At 39.4% G+C, this 24,717-nt stretch overlaps 1 protein-coding gene across 3 annotated transcripts in view; it reads left to right on the forward strand.

Annotated features, from left to right (window-relative positions):
• The first annotated feature begins 501 nt into the window (after positions 1–501).
• PRKD3 (protein kinase D3) overlaps positions 502–24,717 on the forward strand; it is a 97,800-nt gene continuing 73,584 nt past the window's right edge. Inside the window, exons 1-2 of one of the 3 annotated variants that reach the window (XM_043604155.1) lie at positions 502–514; positions 17,581–18,539. In XM_043604155.1, coding sequence (XP_043460090.1) covers positions 18,252–18,539 — 288 coding nt within the window. In that variant the 5' untranslated portion in view covers positions 502–514; positions 17,581–18,251. Of the gene's footprint in view, positions 515–10,322; positions 10,514–16,421; positions 16,525–17,580; positions 18,540–24,717 lie in introns of those variants that run through there. The other 2 variants (XM_043604153.1, XM_043604156.1) reach the window with 2 other exon arrangements.

Here is a 24,717-nt window from a genome sequence, read left to right on the forward strand (position 1 = left end):
TTCTCGAGAATATTAATGCTACTATGTGAATGACAAAAAGCTGTTAGTGCACGAACTTATTTGCATCCAAAATTACTAGCTAAATTTTTTGATGCAAGTTAAAAATATGATCAAAGGTGTTAGGCGTGTCAATGATATATTTTTAAAGATCCTCTAAGTCTATACATGAGTATGATGAAAACCATTATTATTATCCTTGTTGTGAATGATAAGAAAATAAAAGCACAAGGAGGTCAAGTAACCTGCCCCCGGCGCATACAAAGCCAACTCAACTGTAGGTAGTGTACTTTTGCTGTAGCCCGTAGGCTTTTCCAGTTTCAAAGGAGAAAATTTAAGGGTGCCTGGGTGGCGCAGTCGGTTGAGCGTCCGACTTCAGCCAGGTCATGATCTCGCGGTCTGTGAGTTCAAGCCCCGCGTCAGGCTCTGGGCTGATGGCTCAGAGCCTGGAGCCTGTTTCCAATTCTGTGTCTCCCTCTCTCTCTGCCCCTCCCCCGTTCATGCTCTGTCTCCCTCTGTCCCAAAAATAAAATAAAAAAAAACGTTGAAAAAAAAAAATTTTTTTTTAAAAAAAGGAGAAAATTTAAGTAGTTATAAAATCTAGTTTTTAATATGCTAAGGTAAGCTTGTCCTGAATGTAAACGCAGACACTTTGAAATTATTTTATTTCTAAGTGTTAAGCAGAGTACTCATTTTGTATTGCTTTCTCTCCTTTCATCAGATGTCTAATACCATACCTATTAATTAGAAGGGGAAATGCTAATTTTTTTCTAAAAAAAAAAATGAAATACTACAATGTAAATTAATACACTCTAAACCCAGGCACCCCTGAAGTAGACAAGTTTAGACCCAAACCTCCCACCCTTCCCCTCACTTTTTGCCCGTGCACAAGCCTCACACTAAAACACCTTGCCCTTTGTTCCTTGAATAGCCACATAGACTATAGACACCCACATTATGTCCCTGCCCGAATCTGTCCACCCCAGCTTTTAATGATGGAATGAAAAATTAGAATTTTTGCTTCCGCGGTACAGAGTCAGACCTTTGCAAAGACTAAAGCACTGGTTATCTTTTGCTTTGGGGTCATTTATGGATTTTTCTAAGGTTTTATATTCGATTTATTTACGTTCTAATGATAGGAAATTGTGAGAATTCTCTACTGATGAAGCTACACTGTCTGTAATCAGAGTTAATTGTAAAAGCACTCCTTTCAGTTTTGTAATCCTGCAGCAGTATTAATTGGGGCTGTTAATTAAGCCCTTCAAAAGAACAACAATTCCAAGAGTAATTTTCAAGTCAGAAACAAACAAACAAACAAACAAAGAAAAATTGTTTTTCAGATTCAGGTTAGGCCCAGCGGCGTCAAATAAAGTAGGAAGAAAGGCTCTAAAATCTCTTTTTGCAGGATTCGAAAATAAAATGTTAAGAAAGCAAGTAAATATGATACAAATATGCAGAAACTGGCAACAGTCATTAAACAAAAGAGTCAAGTGGACAATGCCACCATAGCTATTAATAATAATGATAGAAAGTTGCAACACGATACCATAACCCAAATTCTGCCTTAAACCACATATGTTCCTAAATATATCTTCACTTTTGCTTAAATTTAGGATAAATTCATTGTTTGTTTTATTTATATATCTGAAGACATTAGCAAAGTATTTCAAGTGTTTTAATAATTTTAAAACAGCATGGACTGTGGCCATAAAAAAATCCTTTCAACCCTACGATTTACATATACAACATTGTTCAGACCATAATAAATTAGATGAGCTAATCCACCTTCAATTTTAATGTTTGAAAACGCATTTCAAGAGAGCGGCCATTGGCACGAGGCCAAGAGTATACCTGACTTTCCCTTTAAAAGAAGCTTAAATTACGGAGCATACAGTTTTAGCAAGACTAATCCCCTTCTGTCACTCGCCAAACCTTGATTTTTTTGTGTGTGGTTCTCACTGGGTGAAGTCCCATGCCTATTATGGGGAACGCTAAGGTTTGAATTCACAGATCTGTGAGAAAGTAGAAGAGATTGAATAATTGTCTTTCATAATACATTTGTTTAGTCTTTCAAGAAAATCGTTCCAACAGTCTAGGGTTGAATCTGTCTTACAAATTAGGAACAAGCAAAGTTGTAACTTTGGAAAGCAGGCTGGGAGGAAATTTTGCAGGCAAAGGAAGTGACCAGAGAAGAATGGTGCATCATCATTCCACTCTGAGGCAAGATGGTCTTCTTTCAACTCTACTCTTACATTAGAGAAAAGGAACACCAATGAGAAAACAAGCTAGTGGCTGAGACAGGAACTACATGACATTCAGGACCATGCTGTATGCATAGGATACGGTAAAAATTATTACAGGGTTTTTAGAGACGAAAGATATGAAGGAAACATGGGATGGTGGCTAGGTAATAATAGCTTATTCTACGCATCTCTGTGTGACAGTGTTTCACATATTCACCTTTATTATATTCTGCAGCTAGTTATATAATACTATTATTTTACAGTACACACACATCTTTAGCATATGCTTTACATGTGTAGAAGGCTTGATAACATAATCCTTACAAAAACAGGGACCTGGAAGTGTACTAAATTCTCAGTAATTCTCAGTAAAATATTGAATGTCTGAAAACAAATACCTTATGATTATTCAGAGTGGTACCTTCCAAAACATATGAGGAAATATTTGACTTGTCATAGTGCCTAAAAACACAGCCCAACCAATAACAACAGGCAATGACCTACCTTCTTTAATTATTGCCCTCTTTCCCTTAGCTTCCATTTTTTAATGTAATGAACACCATTAGTTCCCAAATGCCGGTCCCGTGTTAACACTTGTCCATGACTCTCCTTAATGAGAAAATTAAGAAAAATGTTTTGTCAATAAGGTAACTGTATTTAATATTTATTATTATATTCTTCCTTCATATTTGATGCTAAATATTTTTAAATTAATGCAACAGTTGGTGTAAGTTCCTGAGTTAGTTTTTCTCTGTTATTGTTGTTGTTTTTAACCGTGGCAAAATATACGTAACATAAAATTTGCTGTCCCCACCAATTTTAAGAGTGCAGTTTAGCATTAAGTACATTCACACTGTTGTGCAACCATCACCACTATCTATCTCCAGAACTCTTGTCATCTGGCAGAACTGAATCTCTGAATCCGTTAAATAATAATTCTCCATTCGCTCCTCCCTCCAGCCCTTGGCAACCACTATTCTATTTTCCTGTCTCTATGAATTTGACTACTCTAGGTACCTCACATAAGTGGGTATTTATATTTTTGTGACTGGCTTCTTTCACTTAGTATGATGTCCTCAAGGTTCATCCATGTTGTGGCACGTGTTAGACTTCCCTTCTGTTTCGAGATCGAATAATATTCCATTACATATAACCACATTTTGCTTTTCCATTCATCTGTCATTGGTTATTCAGGTTGCTTATGCTGCTATGAACATGGGTGTACAAATATCTCTTCAAGACTTTCATTTCTTTTGTATATATACCCAGAAGCGGAGTTGCTGGGTCATATGGTAACTCTATTTTTAATTTTTTGAGAAACTGCTATACTGTTTTCCGTAGCAGCTGCACCATTTTGTATTTCTGTCAACAGCACATGAGGGCTCCAGTTTCCCCACATCCTTGCCAACACTTGTTATTTTCTGTTTTTTGACAGTAGCCATCCTGATGGGTGTGATGTAGTATCTCATTATGATTTTGATTTGCGTTTCCCTAATAATTAGTGATATTGCAATCTTGCCTTATTTTAATGTTCTTAGTTGGTAAAACAAGAAGTTGGCAACTCGGCAAGGCTCTCCAGTTTTTCTTGTAAATGTCTTGGTCCTTGAAATTTGAAGATATGAGAGCCATCAATGTCCTCTCTGTCTTCTCATCTTCCATTTACCTCCTCAATTCATTACAGTACGGCTTTGGCCCCAATCTTCTCCTGACACCTCTGTCCCCAGAGTCAACACATGATGAACTTATCATTGCCAAATAGAATGGATCTTCTTCAGTCCTATTATAATTGGTGAAAAGCATAGAACTCTGTATAGAAAAGCATAGAACTCTGGAGTCAAACCTTAGGATCCTGTCTCCTTCGACATAGTAGGACCCCAATAAATGTAATTTCCACTCCTGGTCTTCCTGCAGGATAATTTCATCCCTTCCCATAGTTTCATTCTCCATCCTATGCACTGACTCCCAAATCTCAGGGAAGTACTAAGAGTGGGCAAAACATACTGCAAAGAAGATAGGGATGAGTTATGTGGTCCCTGCTTTTCAGCAGCTTACAGGTGTTTGTTTGCTGAGAGACAGAAAGAGAGAAAGAGAGAGAGAGCGCACACAAGCAGAGGAGGGGCACAGGGAGAAGGAGAGAGAGAATCTCAAGCAGGGTCCAAGCCCAGTGCAGAGCCCGATGCTGGCCTTGAAATCACAACCCTGAGATCATAACCTGAGCCGAAATCAAGAGTCAGATGTGGGCCACCTGGGTGGCTTAGTCGGTTGAGCGTCTGACTTTAGCTCAGGTCATGATCTCACGGTTTGTGGGTTTGAGCCCCGCGTCGGGCTCTGTGCTGACAGCTCAGAGCCTGGAGCCTGTTTCGGATTCTGTATCTCCCTCTCTCTGCCCCTTCCCCACTCATGCCCTGTCTCTCTCTGTCTCAAAAATAAATAAACATTGTTTTAAAAAAAAGTCAGATGCTTAACCAACTGAGCCACCCAGGCACCCCAGGAGTTTACAGTTTAGTGAGAGAGTTGTGTGATAAAATGTCACAGGTGCTATGGAAGCAGCACGTCTGGAGCACAAGGAAAGGCATGGTGATTCCCAGTCTGTCTGAATCAGATAGGAAAGACCTCATAGATGGAGCTGGAACTGAAATAAGTTTCCAGGTAGAAACGGGGGAGACAAGTATCACATTAGCAAAAATACAGTGGGAAACTGTCAGTAGTTCACCACCGCTTGAGGTGGTAGGTATGTGAGGAATTGGGGGTAAAGCAGGAAGGGACACATTAGGCACCATGCTAAAATGTTTGCATAATGAAGGCATTGGTTAGCTCCTGAAGGACTTTAGCCACAAGGAATCATATTCTGCATTTTAGAACTATTACTCTGGTGGCAGAGTGGAGAGTGGGCTAAAGAAAAGATTCAATCGAGGGGGGAAATGTTTTAGAAATCTCTTAGATGGCTAGTGAATCAGGTGAAAGCTAATGGAGGCCTGAGTTAAGACAGTCATAGTGAAAAAGGAGAAGAGGAATACAACACTAGAAATAGGACGGTCTGAAATTGACAGGACTTGGTCGCTAATTGGGTTTGAGAACAAGGAAAAAGAAGTCTAGGCTAACCAAGAAGTTTCTGTCTTAGATGACTAAATAGATAGTAGTACTGTGAACTAAGATTGGAAATATAGGAAGAAGAAAAGGTTTTAAGGAAAAGATGAGTTTAGTTTGGCACACTTTGAATTTGTGATCTTTCTATGGAACATTGAGGTGGTTATATAAAGGGATCAAGGCTATGGATAGAGATTTGTAAGTCTGTGATTGAAGCCATGTGAGGTGAATACAGCAGGTGTCCTGCCAATATCCACCCTGCCCCCACCATTCCCCCCACCTGTCCACTTAAGGGCTTCCAACTGCAAGCACCTGTGACTCCATTGGGAGCTTCCTGGGGGGTCCAGCCACCTCTGGGGGTCATGGGCAGTGACTGCTAACGGATATGGAGTTTCTTTTGGGGGTGATGAAAATATTCTGAAATTAGATAGTGGCAATATTGCATACCTTTGTGAGTTAACTCAAAACCACTTTAAAAAGGTGAACTTTTATAGTTTGTGAATTATATCTCAATTTTTAAATGACTGTGTGAGGACTGTCTGGTCCTATGGCTCAGCCTAACAAAACTATTTGGTCCACAACTATGCACCATGTTTCATACCTCTGTGCCTTTGCTCACTGTTGCTTCCACTTGGAATTTTCTTTTTTTTCCCTCATTTCCCTCCCCCATATTTTCCAATTCTACTCCTTCAAAGCTCAGCTAAAATCTTCTTTGTCCATATGTTTAGCCTTCCCAGGTCAGACATATGTCTTGTACTTCTTTGCCACCTTCTAACCTTTTATTTTGCTTCCTATTTCTTTTTTACTCTTTTCTCTGTATGATAGATTTGACATACCTTATTAATAAACGTTAGTCCCCCAAGATCAGTAATTGTTTCACCTATAGGTCCTGTCTAATGCCTTGCACATGGCAGCCTCTCCAAAAATGTTTATTGAATAGAGGCACCTGGGTGGCTCAGTCGGTTGAGCGACCGACTTCGGCTCAGGTCATGATCTCACGGTCTGTGGGTTATAGCCCTGCGTGGGGCTCTGTGCTGACAGCTCGGAGCCTGGAGCCTGCTTTGGATTCTGTGTCTCCCTCTCTCTCTGCCCCTGCCCTGCTCTCTCTCTCTCTCTCTCAAAAATAAATGTTAAAAAAATGTTCATTGAGTCAATATAACAAGGACTGTAAAGTCTTTTTTTTATTTAAAAAAATTTTTTTAACGTTTATTTATTTTTGAGACAGAGGGAGACGGAGCATGAACAGGAGAGGGTCAGACAGAGGGAGACACAGAATCCGAAACAGGCTCCAGGCTCTGAGCTGTCAGCACAGAGCCCAATGCGGGGCTCGAACATCACAGACCGCGAAATCATGACCTGAGCCGAAGTCGGCTGCTTAACCGACTGAGCCACCCAGGCGCCCCAAGGGCTGTAGAGTCTTAAGGGGGGGCTAGGAAAAAAGGCATGTAAGGCAAATTAACCTCAACTAGACTTCAGCTGCACACTTCATCATCATTTAAGGAACTATGAGTTTAAAGTCTAGGGTTATATAGTCAGAATTCTTTCTGGAGGTATCTGAGATTGTGAAATTTGAGATATATGATCAGAGTACAAATTATAGTAAAATGTTCATCTCAGTAGAGTCTGATTAACTTTATTAAAAACAAAACCAGGGGGCCTGAGTGGCCCAGTCAGTTAAGCGTCCGACTTGGGCTTGGGTCATGATCTCCTGGTTCGTGAGTTCAAACCCCACATCAGGCTCTCTGCCTTCAGCACAGAGCCTGCTTCAAATTGTCTGTCTCCCCCTCTCTCTGCCCCACCCCTGTTCTTTCTCTTTCTCTCTCAAAATAAATAAGCTTAAATAAATAAATAAATAAATAAATAAATAAATAAATAAATAAATAAAACAAAACCATGTAGTGATTTTATCCTGGATGGGACACCTGAAGCTATTAGTGGAGAAAGTGATGGTTTCTGGTCAACTGAGCACCAGTGCAGTAGGATATTCCCTTGATGAAGTGAAAAGGACTTTACTCCATGGTCACAGGGATTCCTGTGTCATTTAAACTCTTCGCTATTATTTTAAATTTCCCTTCACAGACTCAAGCTTATTAGCTTTTCTCCCTCTGTGCTTCTAGGAGGAGCTGTGGCACTCTGAAAAGCTCCACCTCTTAAATGTAATAGCTAACATTTATTGAGCATTCACTGTGTGAATTCTTAAAAGCGTCTTCCATTTGTTATGTCATTTAGGTCTTGCACAGCTCATGGGATAAGGACCGTTATCATCCAAGTTAACTGAGGCTGAGAAGGAAGCTCACTGATGTTGGCATGCCCATGACCGCACAGCCATTCAGTGGCAGAATCGTGATGCGTACCTGGGCAGACTACCTCCGATGCTCATTGCATGTGTGGTACACTCAAGGTCATTCTCACGACCCCATGGTGTACATAATTATCTCCCCTCATTTCACAGGTAAGAACACCAATTCTTAGTGAGATTGAGCGGCATGCACCTGTGACATGGCAGGGACTAGGTTGGATTCTGTCTTCTAAGTCCCATCCCAACCCTCTTCTAACTGGCTCTTTAGGGCTGGTGCAGTTTCCAGACTGTGAGTGAGGGAGCCCACTTGTCTAATTCTTTTGCTCTGACCAGTGTTGGTACAAGAGTTAATTTTAATACTGGCTCGTTATCCAGGTCTGTTGCGCTTGTGTTCTCTTTCTCAGTTGACTTTTAAGATATATTATGGCCAGTTTACAGTATTTCAAAAGCAAGGTTTATAGTGAATATTTAATTAAAATGAAATCCAAAGGCACATTTATGCACTATTTTGTCCTTCTTGGAGAAACGTATTTTACAACCACAAAGATAAACAGGAATTACTGGGGATGAGCAAGGTAATTGGTTTTTGATTACAAATTACCTGACTATTAAATTTTAGGGACACCATATAAAATCCTGGGTGGAGTATATGCAGTAGCTTCTCCTTATAGTTACTTGGTTTTTCTAATCCTCCTTTTAGTTGGACAATCCTTTCCGCGATTCTTTGTGTATATACTATGTTCTACATATATTTGTAGATATAAACATGAATATATTTGCAGTTTATTTCTACAAATATATTAGAACATAGTATGTAATCAAACAGTAAATTATATAAAGTTAAATATAAGTGCATATAAAGAAAAGGGAGGTGTTATGTGTAATATACAGAGAAGGTGATATAAAAATGGATGAATGTGACTGGCCCGGAGCTGACGTTCAATAAATGATAAATATTACTCGCCTTTATATCCATGATCTTATACAAGTTCAGTAGGGGGAAAGACACATTCCTATGAAGGGGGAATCCAGGTAGATCTGATATATACTCAGTTAAAGAAATTGTAGTTTCTGTCAAGCAAAAAATTGCAGCTACAAAGATAGTCTTATGCTAGAATACATTGTTGAAAGTTTCATCTAAAGTGGAGGAGACAATTTAGTTTTTAAAAAGAGAAGCAGAACAGTGGAAATAAAATGCTTACTCTCTCTCTCTCTCTCTCTCACACACACACACACACACACACACACACACATCCTTAAATCTCTATATAATACCAGGTTGATTTGTTTAGAAAAGTTACTTCTAGGAAGAGTAACTTCTGTCCCTTTAAGGACCACGAGAGAACATGGAAGTCACTAGTGACATGGGAATGGCTGTAAACTGCTCCAATGAGGTCCTGGGAATCTTGCTGAGAGAGAGTATTTGGGGCTGGACTAAAACGTCTGTTGGGAAGTGGGAGGAAGAAAAAGGCAAAGTTAGGTAAGAGCGTTCTTTAAAAAGAATGTAAACTTGAGTGGAGTTACTTTCAATTTTAAAATAAAACAAGAGCAGAAAATAAGACTAAATATAAAATATTAGATCGAATTAGGTAGATACTACTGGATATGGGATATGGGACATTTAGCAGCTTCCAATTCCTGAGAATGTTTCAGAAAGGTCTTTTCTAAAAAATAGCTTCAGAGTACATTAGAATTATACACAAGCTTACTTGTCTCATCTTTAATATAATTTTTTTTTAATTCCCATTTCTTAAGTTTAAATACAGGGACATCGATTAAGATTGACAACTTAGTATAAAAAGAAAGGACCCACTTAACTTTCTTTTCTTTCTATTCTCAAAAGCTGCTTGGGAGCGTCGCCTGAGGATGGATGGATTGTTGACAGTAGCCCATCTAGCTTGTTACAAGATATTTTACTTAAGAATTTTCGAGACAAAATCTTGAGAGAAGGAGAACTAGGTCGTTTCTGGGACAACTGTCGGCTGCTCAGGGTTTTCTCTCACATTAAAGTTGTAATTTACCACATAGTGTATTTTCCCTCTAGATCCTCATCCCGACACCCACCCTTCCCTCTGCCCCTCCCCAGGCATTGTCACTCTCTTTCCCCTGCGCGTGGAAGCCGAGGTTTGTGATGCTTGGCTGCACTTCACTTTGATGGTAGGGTACCCCGTGGAGTTCCATGATGGACAGAGAGGAAACACAAAACACATGGAAAGTAGCCACTTCGATTTACTCTGTTTAGATGGAGGGCTCTTGGATGTTTCTGCCTCCGGGGCGGGATGTCTGGGGCCCCGGCGCCAGGCGGCCACCTGGAAGGCAGGCCCGAGGGAGGGAAAGGCAGGGAGCAGGGAGAAGAGCTCTCAGGGGGTAGCTGCTCTCTGCTGTGGACCTCTTGTAAGCCTCCCGTCCAAGTTGCCACCTCTCGGTTCCTTGCCCCCGTCGGCTCCATCAGAGCGGACGACAAAAGAGCAAGAGGCAATGATGGGTATCAAGCGCCATGTGTAACTGGTTCAAATACCCGGTGGCGCCCCGCTGCCGCGCGCCCACGGAGACACAGGGATCTCCGAGCGCGCAGGGCCAGCCCGAAAGGACCCAGCGCTCGCGCTGCCCCTGCACCGCGCGCAGGCATAGCGTGACTGACATCCCCGCGCGGAAACTACAGCTCCCGGCAGGCCCCGCGCCGGCCGCGCGCCCCCGCCCCGCACGCCCCCGCCCCCCGCCCCCGGGCCTCAGGACGGGACAGGGAGGAGGGCGGGAGGGAGAGGGAGGAAGGGGCGCCAGCGGCGGGCGGGATCGTGCGAGGCGCGTGAAGCCTCGCTGGCGCCTCGTCCGGGACCCAGACGCTGGCGGCCGTGGAGTTTCTCACGACCGGCGGAGCTCTTCCTCCGTAAGTCGTCGCCTCGGGGAGCGCGGATCAGACACCGAAAAAGTTAGCGCCGCGGCGGCCGCCGCTTTGTTCTCGCGGCCCGTCGGGTGAGGCGGCGGCGGCCCCTCCCCCACCCGCACGCGGCGGCGGCGGGACTCCGGGCCCCGCGCGGGGCTGGGCGGCGACCGCCCGGGGCCGGGCGGGAAGTTGGCGGAGCGCTGGGCGGGAGGCGCGGGCGGGGTTGGGGGGGGGGGGGCCCGCGGCGGGCCGGGGGCGCCGGCGCGGCCGCCAGATGGGGCCAAGTTCCGGCGTGGGCGCGGAGGCCAACTTGGGTCCGCGCTCCGCGGGCGACCACCGCGCGCGCGGCCGCCTCGGGAGTGGTCTGTTTCGGGGTCCCTCCAGCTGGTTTCCGACGCCAGACCCGCGACAGTCAAGCTGCCGAATTTGGGATGAGCCTTTTTTTCTTTTTCATTTCATCACTTGGAGTTGCAGCCGTCTCAGAGCGGGGAGTAAATGGTGCTTAGAGCATGGGAGCCCCCACCCCAGTTTCCTGACTGTGCTTAGTTTTGCAAGTTGCAGCCTTGCTCGGAGTTGTTCTTAACCCCGGGAGGTTTTTCTTGAGATGAAACGCTGAGGAGTGCGACTGTTTCTTTGAGCAGCAACCATAACCGCGTACTACTCGATTGCCTGTTGGATATTTTATTTGAAGTCATCGCAGGCAGAAGCATAGGCCTTGCCGACTGCAGGCACGAATATAAATTCCAGGGACAGGCGTAAAACCTGCAGACTTTTCCATACACAGATTGATGGCTTGGACATAACTGTCTCTTCGACCACACCCATCCCCACAGGAAATAAGATATCGGTGTCATCTTTGATTAGGAAGAATAAGTTCCACCCTGAACTACAATTTTGTACTACCCAGCCTTCATAAGCTGTAGCCGCAAATGAAACAAAAAGTTTTCAAATGCCTTAATCTGTACCCTAGAAAATGCTATATTGTGTTACTCTTACAACTGCTTCTACTTAGTACTTAACGCTGCAGTTCTTTCCTACGTTTTTAGCGACTATGATTTTGCTTAGATCAAGCTTACTTACTTACCAACTTCTCATGCCTCGAAGGCTGGGAATACCTCTGGATTTGCTGCCGAAGACGTCCGTATAAAGTACCCCGATCTAGGTCTAGACTAGTTTAATTTTATCAAGGAACCTTTTCTTCCTCCCCTGTTAGGATCTGAATTGAGAGCAAGCATGAAAATTCAGCTAAAAAAGAAGTTACAAGTTTAGTAAAAGTATTTTAAACATGTCACTTAAAGCCTTCACCTTACGTTTTGCTTTTTAGCAGTTAATATACATGTGGTAGACCTGATCAGATGAGTTTGGAGTATTTGACAAGCCAGTTTCCATACAATAATTTGGTGGATAGCATTTCACTTTTTAGGATGATTCACATTCAGGATATCTGGAGTAATTTTTTAAGCATCTCAGATAGTAGTGAGTCTTTTAGATACACAGATTTTATAAGCTTTCAGTGTCATCAGACGACCTCTTTAAAAGAGAAATTTCTCTTGTGGGTTGTTTTTAATTTAACACTGGCATATGCAAAAAAAAAGGCTTTAATAAATCAAGTTTTGGGACAGTAAATTTAAAAAATTAAATTAGAATTGAAAAAACCTCATAGAGAAAAAACGAAATGATCATTTAAATGCACTTTTAAGGGACATTTTCTCATTTAAAAAAAGACATTTTAAAGGTGATGAAAATATTACCATATTGAAGTGAATTGCTCATTTTTAAAAGAAATTACTCTTACAGGCCTGGATATATGAGGAAATTATTTGCTAGTACAGATTTTAACTTGATTTAATAATCATTCTTATGGTTCACAATTTTCTGTTAGTACTTTGAGTCTCTGATTATGTAATTTAAATTGAACTTGTATGTGCCCTCTTTGGAGCGGTTGTCCTGTTCGTCAAAAAATTTGAGATGATACACTTAGAAAATGTTTTTGTTTTAATTTCATTGCAGAAAAGTTTTCTCCACTTGTGTGGTTAGTTTACAGTGACATTGTGTGAGAAATTGCTCATTGGCTGTTAGCCAGTCAGATTTCTCAGATACCACTGGGGCGAAGAGAGGCGATGAAGGCCCATCAAGCCCAGCATAGATTCCTACAGCATTGCCAGATTGGCAGTCTCTAATCTTATTACCGGATAAACTTTTCAGTGGCTGAGCAGAGAGCAGACGTAGTATGCTCTCTGTCCTCTCTCTGAGAGTAGGACTGAGATTCAAATGTCACTGATCCAGATCAACAGAATTTTAGCAGCAACAATTTAGTTGAATGCTGATCTCTTAGGAAAAGTATTATATTAACCTAAGGTAATAGTTTTTGAAATTGTATTTGCCGCAAACTGTGATTTTAAAAAACCAAAAAGTTATTTGACTTTAATGCGATATACAGTATAAAAGCAACACTAGGATTATTAAGCCAGATCAAGCCTGTTATCAAGGCAAAATGACCTCAGGACACTGGTCAGTATTGCACTGAAAAAGGGCACATGCTTTTTTACGTGCTAAAAGAATACGTCTACATATTAACAGGAGGGAAAAAAAAATAGCATTCCTAGCACACAAAACTAAATTGAACAAGGACAACCCATTACTAGTAGGAGTCATGGTAAATAATTACGCTGTTCTGAATAAGAAAAGCATTTTACCTCTTTAGCCCTGATTACAAAAAGGACACTGGCTACACTAAATAATGAGCTTCCTTTTGAACTACTGTATGTAAGAATTGGATTTGTTTTGTCTTCCTGGAATCCTCCCTTCTCTGCTTCCCTGACTCCTACTTATCCTTTAGGTCTTAGCTTAAGCACTACTTCCTTAAAGTCACCTTGCCTGAGACCCCAGTTAAAATTAGGTCCTTTTGGTATACTCGGTCATTTCACTTTTCATAATTTGTAGTTCCCTTGCTGTTTATGTGAATGGTGTTTGTTTAATGTGTGTGCCCCACATCACACTGTAAGCTCCAGAAGGAACAGTAGCCATATCTGTATCTGTTACTGCTATATAAGCACAGCAACTGTAGTAACAGTCTGGCAAATAATAGGCACTCAGTAAATATTTGTTGAATGAAAATGCTGTTGTTAGAGCTTGTAATTAGAGGCTTTGCCAAGATATGAGATATGTACATGCAGGGGGGAGGTAAGGGAGTGGGAGAGAAAGGTAGATCAACTTGTGATGTTACTACGAAGTCATAGGCTTTGTTTTACCTTGTCTGTAGTAATATGGCAGGTTGGGCTCACGATTCCTTTCATAGTTCATCTTTTGATTCCATTCCGCAGTGGTGATGGATCCTGTAAGCTCATTTGAATGGGATATGTGACAAATTAACTCCCCCCAAAGAATATTTGAGATGTTCCAAGTAAACGTATTAGAAATGCTTGCCAATCCATAGCTGTTAGAAATAAAGATATCTAATTGATACATAGCTTATAAATTAGTAATTGTCTTCTGTCTCTGTTTTCTAATTGAAACATAAAGACAAAGTAAATTACAGTTCTTGGATTTTTTTGATGTTTAGTGTTAATATTTTGAATCCTACGTCTTGCATCTTACAGAGAAAATCAGGGTTCCATAAAATAAAAGGAGAGAGAAAACAGTTGGGATGAATGGGCAGAAGCTTAAAGACAGCTCACTTAGTTTCTTCTATTTGTTTTCATGCTGAAACTGTAAAAAATATTTTTATACAAAACTATAACACTTATATAGTTTATTAACAGTTATCAATAGTTCTGATAAATTGGTTGATTGTATTACTAGACAGTTATAATAAAATGGAAATTTAGTGGGAAGACATCCATTGAAAATAAATTATTATTGAACACAGCAGTATCTTGTATTTTGAAGTATTTGACCTGAATACAGTTTATTATTCGTAGATATTTTGCTACCTTTTTCATGACAGTTGTTCAGCTTTTGAAACTACTTGTAAGTGACTGACTACTTCAGGAGAAAACCTGGTGGGTAGTTAGGCTGTTGGAGGTGGAATGCAACAGAAAGAACACGGGCTTTGGAGCCTGGCAAACTTTTGTTTGAATCCCAGTCCCATCTCACATTAGCTGTGTAGTTGTGAGCAAGCAACTATAAACTTTGGTTCCTTTTCAGTAAAACAGAGTGGAACAAATCTAGAGTGGTCTTGAGAATGTAATGACGTGTCATATATCAATTGCAGCGGTTAGCATAAAGTAGGACCTTCCTTCTTAATTTCCTCATGGAATCACTGTAAAAATCGTTAAAACTTACTGAGCACTGAACTGTAAGCCGGGTACTGTTGAAAGTACTTTACATGCAGTAGCTCCGTGCTCTTGACCTTCTGTGAGGTAAGCAAGTAGTGCGGTTATCTTCATTTTACTTCTCTGCAGTGATACTGAATAAAGCCGATTATTCTCTTAACACTTTTTCAAATGTTTGAACACCATTATTCTGTTTGGCTTTGTTAAGCATGTATTTGTCACATGACATTGTTTTCACCTTTATCTAGATGCATGCTGTTACTACTATTTTTTAATCAATATGGCTCTTAAAAATGTGGACTGTAGAAATGAATACAGGGGTAAGGTAGGCTGACTGGCAACAGAGTTTACAGGTTGGTGCTGATGGGTTCTCAGTGTCCTGGGGGGTTAGATTTGCATTAGTTCTTTTAGTTACAGATTAGCAGCTCTCGTTAAACTCTTAGGTGGCTAACTCCCCTTCTGAATACCTTCTAAATCAGCACTTCTCCATTTCTTCTCCATTAACTTTTTGAAACCAAATGTAAAGCTTTACACTCACTGTTGTTACATTTCACTTTAATTTTAGTTTATTTCTCCCGGATCGTACACTCTGAGGATTTTATAAGCATGTTTTTTGTGTCTATATGTTATGAATAATCAAAAACAATATAGGGCCGAGGACAGAGTTCTGAGGCACTCCCCTAAAGACTTCTTTCATCTAGGCTGATCTAGAGTAGTGAATTTACCCAACTACACTAACATCCAACTCACACTCAAACAACATATTTGCAAAAATAGTGTGAAAAACCATCTTGAACACTGTTTTGGCCAGAATACACTTTTTTCTCCCTGGCTTTGCTAATTGTGTGATCTTGGGCAAGTCCTTTAATTTCTAAGCGTGTTTTTTCAACTATAAAATGGGTTGTTGCAGAGGATTAAATGAGGTAATGCATATAAAGTGCTTAGACAGTGTCTGGCAGATAGTTGGAGCTCAATGACTATAAGTTATTATTTTTTTCCCTTGCATCTGAGAAGTCTAGTAATCCTTCTTTTCCAAGATGTAAATGCAGTTGATTTGGCATTATTTGTTCTGTTTTAATTCATGCTGACATCTAGTGATTATTATATTCTTTTCTAAATATTCAGAAACCATTTCCTTTCATAATCTATTCTCAGATTTGACTAAAAATTAAGTTTATATGTCTGTGATTTCTGAAATCTACTTCCCTACTCCTCCAGCTCCAAAATTCGAAGCAACCCTGACCCATCTTCAGGCCCTGATTATTTTTTTCTGAGCTCTTTCTCTAAGATTTTAGGAGTCAGCTTTGTGATTACACTTGCTAATTGCTTTTGCAGTGTGGAATGAATTGCATCTGGAACCCAAGACTTACTACATAAAGTTGTTTTAGTCTCTCTCATTCACCAGGCTGGGGTTTCGGTTCTCATTGCCCTTCTACAACTTTAGTTTAAAAACTGAGAGAAGATCAGCAAAATACAAGTTGAGCAATTCTGCTTTCTGTACGTGCTCAACCTTAACAACATCCTCTCTGAGCAGTGATTCTCTCAGTTCCTTGTTCTCTTTGAAAAATAGTATGTTATTTTATGGAGATAGCACTTAGTAAGAAAGTATGAAACTTGGGTCCTGATTCCCACTCTACCTCTTAATTACCTGCGTGATGCTGGGCACGTTGCTTTATCTGCTTGTGCTTCTATTTTCTCATCTGCAAAAGTCATATTTGTCTCCAAAGAGGTGTGCACGAGGTAAAGTATGTAAAGCATTTATGAGATGTTAAGTGCTGTACTGTATAAGGTGGGTTAATATTTATTTGAATGTAGCTATAAAAGCTTTTGTTATCTTTAAGTAATTTTTTCTAAGCCTTAGTTTTCCCTGAGCTTTCTAATTCCTGATACTACATCTGTATGTTTTTGCTCTTCTGTTGTGTTCATCCTGATTTATTTAGCCCCATTAACTACTCTCCGGAGAGTCATTCTGCAACCACATTGGATGCTTCACTCTTTTTCATCATTGGAATTGTTTACAGTTATATATGGAAAATTTAGAAAGATCTCTTGTGAGCCATTTCACTTAGGCCATGGGGGTCATGCCTTTTGTTTTGTTTTTGAAATGTCCTATTGTAAACTGTGATACATATATAACTGAGTCTAGTGCTGTCTCTCTTTTTACTTATAGAAACCCTTTACGATAAGGTCACTTTCTCCTATGTTCCTGTCTTAAGTATGTTGTTCACATTATAACTGTGCATAGTATGTCCCCTTCTGCTTTCTTGGCCTTACGGAAGAAATCTGTCAAAAAGCAAGTCAGCAATCATATTTTGGTAGAATTAGACTTTTAATATAAAAAAGAATACTCTTAACATGTCTTTATTAGGACAGTGTTCTACTTCTTCGGTATGGCTGAGTGGTAGGTGCTTTATTTCTATGACCATATCAGTTTTAACCTTCTTTTAGTCCCTTCTGTTTTTCTCTGTTTTTGTCTTAACTCAGTTGTGTATTGTGGAATAAAAGTGTTTGATCTTCAGATTTTGGGTGTTAGTGAGGGGTGCCATGGGCTTGGTGGTGGTGGTGGTAGTGGTGAGCAGAAGGCTGTCCCTAAAATTATATCTACAGTAAAAAAAAAAAAAAAAAAAAGACTCTGATAACTAGACCTCCAGAACGACTACCCGTTAGGATTTATTGGTGAATTGTAAACATGCAACCAGAACTTCTCATTTAAAAAAATTAAAGGGATTCTTGGCATTCTGAAAATAATGTCAAATGAATATAAAATATTAAGAGTGTTTTTAAAATTCCTTCCAGGCTGACTACATTTCAGAAAACATCAGCTCTTCTCAGCGGACCAATTCTTCAAGTGAAATATACCTGTACTGTTTTAAAAAGCTTTGTGCTTCATCATGGAAAAATTTACCCCCCCAAAAATGAAAATGAAGACATCTGAGAAGGTGATTTAAGGTGTGGATATTTGAGAAAGTATCCCATCAAATCATTGAACCTAAGGATAAGGATTAAATAGATTAATCCTAAACACTTCTCTTTTAAACCAGGAGGATTTCATCTTAACAGAAAAACAACTTTTATTCAATATGTATTTTCTGAAATTAAAAGAGAGAGACAAAAGTAGACTTAAAAGAAAATAGATGAAGATGGTTAGTAAATAAGCAGTGTCAACTCTTTTCTGATGAGGATAATTCAGTGATGTTAAATCCTTTCCAAATCCCTGGTTGTGGTCCTGAAGACAAGACTGTTTTTTGATGGGACATCTGATACTAGGGGAAGTGGGACCTTCTGTGTATTCAGCTCACAGTTGTAGAAGATGCAGTCATTGGCATGAGTGGCTTAAAAGAGGAAATACAGCAGTTTTCAATTAAATCCAAAAGTACAGTCATTTTTTTACTCCTGTGATTGTAAAAGCCTCTTCATAACCACTGAAAAAGAATTGACAACTATTTTAAAAGATTAAAGAAAGGCAGATGTCTGCAAACAATTCCCCTCCATCAGCCCAGAAGTCTGTATTACCTGCAACTCTTCCTGCTGTGCTTCCCACTCCTTCTCCGTGTTCAAGTCCTAAAACAGGACTCTCTGCCCGGCTCTCTAATGGAAGCTTCAGTGCACCATCACTCACCAACTCCAGAGGCTCAGAGCATACAATTTCATTTCTGCTGCAAATTGGCCTTACACGGGAGAGTGTTACCATTGAAGCCCAGGAACTATCTTTATCTGCTGTCAAGGATCTTGTGTGCTCCATTGTTTATCAAAAGGTACTGTGCATACTATTTATGTCCATACTTTTTCTAATTAACGTTGTTCCTAATGCTTTTCTATAAATTATACATGCAACAATGAGTTAACACGTGAGACAATTGATTATGTCCTAATTTTGATCATTTTGGGAAAAGTGCTAATAGGCTAGAAGCCTAAGGTCTGAAATTTCAGGTCCTAACAACTGGAGCCTATATCCTAACTTTAAAATACTGCCTATTCAATTTTCCTTTTTAAGAGCATGAAAATCCATATAAAATCAAGAGGACCTAAGAAATCTTTGTTTTTAGAGAAAACAGGAGTTAGAGGGTACAAGCCATCCAGATGGCTTCTCTAAAGGATAAGACCCAGCTGTGGCTGAGTCCCAGGTGCATATGTGTTCTTCCTAGGTGCGCTGTATTCCGCCCCCTTTTTTATACTCTCTTCTTTCTCTTTTGGTCTTAATTTCACCTAAACTGCCATCTGATAGGAGAAGACCACTCTCTCTTGCTTAAAAAATAGGTAAATGAGTTTTGAATATATGGCAATACATAAAAATTTGAAATTGAGGGTAGTTTTTGTTTCCTCTCTACCTGTCTCCTGTCCTGTACTATACCATTTTTGTTTTTGAGAGAGAGAGCGAGTGCGCGCGCAAGCAAGCATGAGAGCGCTAATGGGAGATGAGGCAGAAGCAGAGGGAGAAGGAGAGAGAGAACCTCAAGCAGGCTCCATGCCCAGATCCAAGCCCGACACAGGGCTGGATGGATCTCACAAGTGTGAGATCATGATCGCAGCTGAAACCAAGAGTCAGACGCTTAACCAACTGAGCCACCCAGGCACCCCTATACTATACTATTTTTTAAGGAACCTTAGCTAAATGTCTTTAATAATCTTGATTTGGTGGATAAGCAGGGACGTTCTCTATTTTATCATGAAACTGTATATTTACATAGTGTGAATTGGGTACATTTTATTTTTGATGGACTGAGCATATGGTTCAAACAAATTAGTATATTTTTTATTTTAAAAATCATTGCACAAGATTAATATATTTGGATTCATGCTCTTTATCTTCCTGTTTTTGTTTTAATTTCTTTAAAAATTAAAAAGAAAATTTAATGTTTATTTTTGAGAGAGACAAAGCACAAATGGGGGAGGAGCAGAGAGAGAGAGAGAGAGAGAGAGAGAGAGAGAGAGAGAGCTGGACATGGGCTCGAACTCGCAAACCATGAGATCATGACCTGAGCTGAAGTCGGATGCTTAACTGACTGAGCCACCCGGGTGCCCCCCAAAGTATTTTTTTAATGTTTATTTATTTTGAGAGAGAGAGAGAGAGAGAGAGAGAGAAACCAAGCATGAGTGGGGGAGGGGCAGACAGAGAGGGAGACACAGAATGTGAAGCAGGCTCCAGGCTCTGAGCTGTCAGCACAGAGCCCGATGCGGGGCTCAAACCCACGAACCTGAGCCAAGATCATGACCTGAGCTGAAGTTGGACGCTTAACCAATGGAGCCACCCAGGCGCCCGCCCCTGTTTTTCTTTTAATTTCTTATCTTTGTTTGTTATTATCTTCTGATGTAGATGCATTTAATAGTCTAAAACATGTGATGTGGTTTGTAAAAATAATCTGTGCCTGTGTGTCAACAATAACTTGTCTGTTGAAATGTGGCCTAAAGATTCACTTTCCTTTTGTAGATCTGTAGAGCCATCTGTGTGCCTTTAAGTATTTTTGCTTTTATTTTCCCTTTCATTAAATGTTACAGAGGTTTTTCACAAATATTTTTGTGACAAGGTTTTTAATTTAAAGGTAAGCTTTTAACTTAACTATAGTTTGTAACTTTAATGTTTCCTTTTTATTTGAGTGCATAGAAATTCTAAAAAATGTTTGTTTATTTTGTGAGAGAGTGTGCCAACAGGGGAGGGGGGGGGAGAGAGAGAGAGAGAGAGAAAGAGAAAGAAAGAGAACCCCACACAGGCTCCACACTCAGTGCAGAGTCTGACACAGGGCTCCATCACACAACCCTGGGATCATGACCCAAGTCGAAATTAAGAGTTGGACACTTAACCAACTGAGCCACCCAGGAACCCCAAACCTATAGAAATTTATAACCAATGTTTTGGCAGAGTCTGTATTTATTGTTTTCAATCTTCTAAAATTTCACTTTGTTCTTGAATTTATACAGAGGTATGCTGATTTCCTACAGGATTATTTTAGAATTCATGTTACTTCATCTTTAATATAGATGTGAGAAGTGGGTCAGATGGGTTAAACTCTTAGAAAACTTGATTAAAAATCATAATCCATGAAAAATTACAGTGATACCAAGGAAGTAAACAGGATAGAGCTGAAGGAAAAAAAAGATAACTTAGGGTGAACTTTATATAGAATTATTGATTCTAGAAATATCATAGTGAACTGAATTTGAATCAATATTATAGTGATATGGGGATGTATCTGGCAAAAATATGTAGCATATATAGGGCATAAATATACTACACATTTCTAAGAGTTTTGAGCTTGAAACTAGGTCAGCTGTATTGCTTATTTACTGTTTAACTTTGCACAAGTGATTTGACTTCTCTGGATTACAATTTCCAAATCTATCAATGACTGAGTTGGGATGATTTCTAGTGTGTAATTACAGTGGTGAGATTATGAAACATTTAATCAAAATTGGGTCTTCACTGCTAGAGACAGTTAAAGGAAAAAGGAGTTTTAAGGGATGACCTACTCCAGATCCTAACCAGAGAAAAATCTTAAGGCAAGCAGCTCAGATTCTGAGATTTTATAGAGACATTTTATGGATCCCTAACTCATTTGGAGGATGGCAAAATCATGTCAGAAGTTCTTTTGTTTTTTCCTTCCCTCTTGGGTACTTGCTCATTAGTCATCCATTTTCATTACCTACATCTCTACAGCTCCAGGTTAGCTGCCAGCGCTCTGAGGGTCACATACCTGCTTTTCTTATATCTATTCTTAGTAAATGCATTTACCTGAACCTTTTAAAAGATGGGGTACGGTTAAATTTTAAGTTGGGAAGATTAACCATATATCCCTTCTGTCAAAAAGCTTACAGTCTGCTGAAGGAAACAGAGTAAAACATGAAAAGTAGAAAGTGGGTGATATAAGGTAGAGAGTGCTCTTCTCAGGTTAATAAAGGATATGGAAGACTTCATACAGAAAGCAGCATTTTATTTGACATTTAAAGAATGAGCAAGATTTCAATAATATAGGAGGTGAGGAATACATTCCAGGTAAAAGAATTAAGATGATTGAAGATACAGAAGGGGACAAGAGGAAGATTATAATAACATTTATTGAGTGCCTATTCTATGTTGGGAGTTTTACACACATTTTCTAGTTAATTCTCACAATAGTTTGTGGTGCATCTCAAATTTTAATGTATATGCCAGTTATCTAGTGATTCTTCTAAAATGTAGGTTTTGAATCAGTAGGTTTGGGGTGGGTCTAAGCATTTGTAATATGGTCTTAGGGGAGGTTGATGCTCCTTCCCAAGGACCTCACTGAGTGGGAAGAGTGTGGGTGATATAATTGCTGTTGAATAAAGGAGGAACTGAATTTCAGAGACATTTAATTACTTGCTGAAAGTTGGAATTCAAACACAGGTCTTTTTTAAACTCCAAAACCTGTATACTCTTTTCAGTGCACCACACTGCCTTCTTCATGCAAAGGAAATTTTTGCACTTGATTCCTGTAAGAGCAGAGATTTAACTAAGGTCTGCGTGCAACATGCAGGTCTGCAAAGCAACATGATCAGATTTGTGTTTGGGAAAGCTTAAATGTGTAAGTCAGTGTGACATAAAATAAGGAGATCAGGTAAGAAGCCACTGTAATGAATATCTGAACTGAGATGATGTGGGAAGTGAATATATTTGAAGAGTGTTGGGCAAGTAGTGTTGGTAAAACTTGACAGCCTATTGAAGAAGACGGGAGCGCGGGTGGCTGGATGGGTGGTGATGCTGGTAACCAAGATAGAAAATTCAGAAAGAAAAGTAAGGTTTTTCTGGGGGGAGAGAATAGGACTGATTTTTATCAAACTTTAATAAGATAGAGTTCCCGTGTTCTAGAAATTTTTAAGGATTTGGGCCCTAGTGTTCTGCTGGGACTCTTGAAATGGAATCATTATTCCTTGAGAAGAACCTTCCCAACTTTCTGTAGAGAAACCAACAAGGTGGAAAAGTGATGAAAAGAGCTCTTACTTTGAAGGACCAGAGGAAAGGCCTCTAAAAGTTAGTGAAGTAAGCCTGGAGGGCAGTCCTCCTTTTGAATTAGTAGAGGAGGACCGCCTGAGATATGATTTCACGTTAACGATATTTTAGATTTTTTTAAATAATATTTTTAATCTAGTCATAATACCAAATGTGTATTCCATCTATTTTACATTTTTGCCATCCAGTGTTAACAATATATTAGTAATAATTGGCCTCAGATATAAGGAATAGGAATTTGACCTCAGGTACAAGAATGGAGTTTATTAATTTGTAAGGCTTTTTAAAGTACCCCTGCAGTGATCCAAAGTGTAGTTTGTGGGATTCTATAAAAGTTTTTGCAGCTATTAAAAAAGGAAACATTTTGTGTGGACATGGTTGGGGGAGGGAGAGATCTGCAAAGTATATAGGACATATAGATAACATAATAAGTGTAGAACAGGGCATGCTGTGCTATCATTTTGTCCTACACACTTACAAATACATATGTACATGTATATATGATCGCTTGATTGCTTTTTGATTACCTTGGAAGGAGAGAGAGATTTCTTCCAGGAGGGGACTGGTGACTGGGAAACGAGTGAAAGGGAGATTTACTTTTCATTGTGTACCCTTGTGTACCTTTTAGATTTTGTGTCTTCTGCATGTATTCCATATTCAGAAATAATATTTCAGTATTTTTTTCAAATAACAGCACAGTGATCTAAACGGAATGACTGTTACATTTTTAAATTAATTTATTGGCTAAGATTGGATTTTATATTGCTTTATTTTCTAGTACCTCTCAGGCATTAAATAGAAGTATGCCATATATGTAGTTTTTTTTCCTTTAATAGCTATTTTAATAAGGTGTTTACTTTTTTAAAAATCAGACGTAATATATATAATTTACCTGTAATAAAATCCATTGATGGAGTTTTAACAATTGTAGGAAGTTTGTGCAACTATCACCCATTCAAGATATAGAGCATCTTCATTACCCCTTAAGTTCCCTCTTGCACTTTTGCAGTCTCCTTTCCTCGTCCTGGTCCTGGGCTACCACGTACTACACTCTGTTACTATAGTTTGACTTTTTCTAGATTTTCATATAAATGAAGTCATATAGTGTGTAGTCTATTGTTCTGCTGTCTTTCACATACCTCAGTGTTCTTTGTTTTTAATTCATCCATGCTGTTACATCGGTAGTTCTTTTTTGTTGCTGAGTACTGTTCCATTGTGTGCATATACCATAATTTGTTTATTCATCAGTTGATTGATACTAGAGTTGTTTCCAATTTGGGGGAATTTTGAATAAAGTTGCTATTAACATTCTCATACAAATCTTGATTGTAGATATGTGTTTTCATTTCCTTGGGGTAAATATGTGGGTGTATAATGGCCATATCCTTGCCAGCACTTGGTATTTCCAGTCTTTTTAATTTAACCATTCTGGTTGATGTGTAATGATATCTCCTTGTGACTTTGATTTGCATTTCCCTAATGACTAACGAGATTGGTTATCTGTGCATGGGTTTATTCACTTATTTTCTTTGGTTAAATTCCACACAGATTGTTTATGTTATTGAAGTATAAAAGTTTTTTAACATCTTAGATACAAGTTCTTATCAGATATGAAATGCACATACTTTCTTCCAGTCTGTGGCAGCTTTTCATTTTTTTCTCTCTCTCTTTTTAATCTAAGTAATAGTGTAAATAATCATCATTTTAAAGGCTTCAGTTATATTGATGCATAGTAGTTTACAACCAGTTTCTTATTTTAGTCGTTTATGTTGCTTCTCATTTTTTCCAGTTTTATGGAGATATAATTGATATATTTGTATTAGTTTTTTAAAAATGTTTATTTATTTATTTTGAGAGAGAGAATGTGAGCATGAGCAGGGGAGGAGCGGAGAGAGAGAGAGACAGACAGACAGACAGACAGACAGACACAGTCCTAAGCAAGCTATGCACTGTCATTGCTGAGCCCAAGA

This window comes from Prionailurus bengalensis, chromosome A3 (assembly GCF_016509475.1).
Source record: "Prionailurus bengalensis isolate Pbe53 chromosome A3, Fcat_Pben_1.1_paternal_pri, whole genome shotgun sequence".
Lineage (NCBI taxonomy): Eukaryota > Metazoa > Chordata > Mammalia > Carnivora > Felidae > Prionailurus > Prionailurus bengalensis.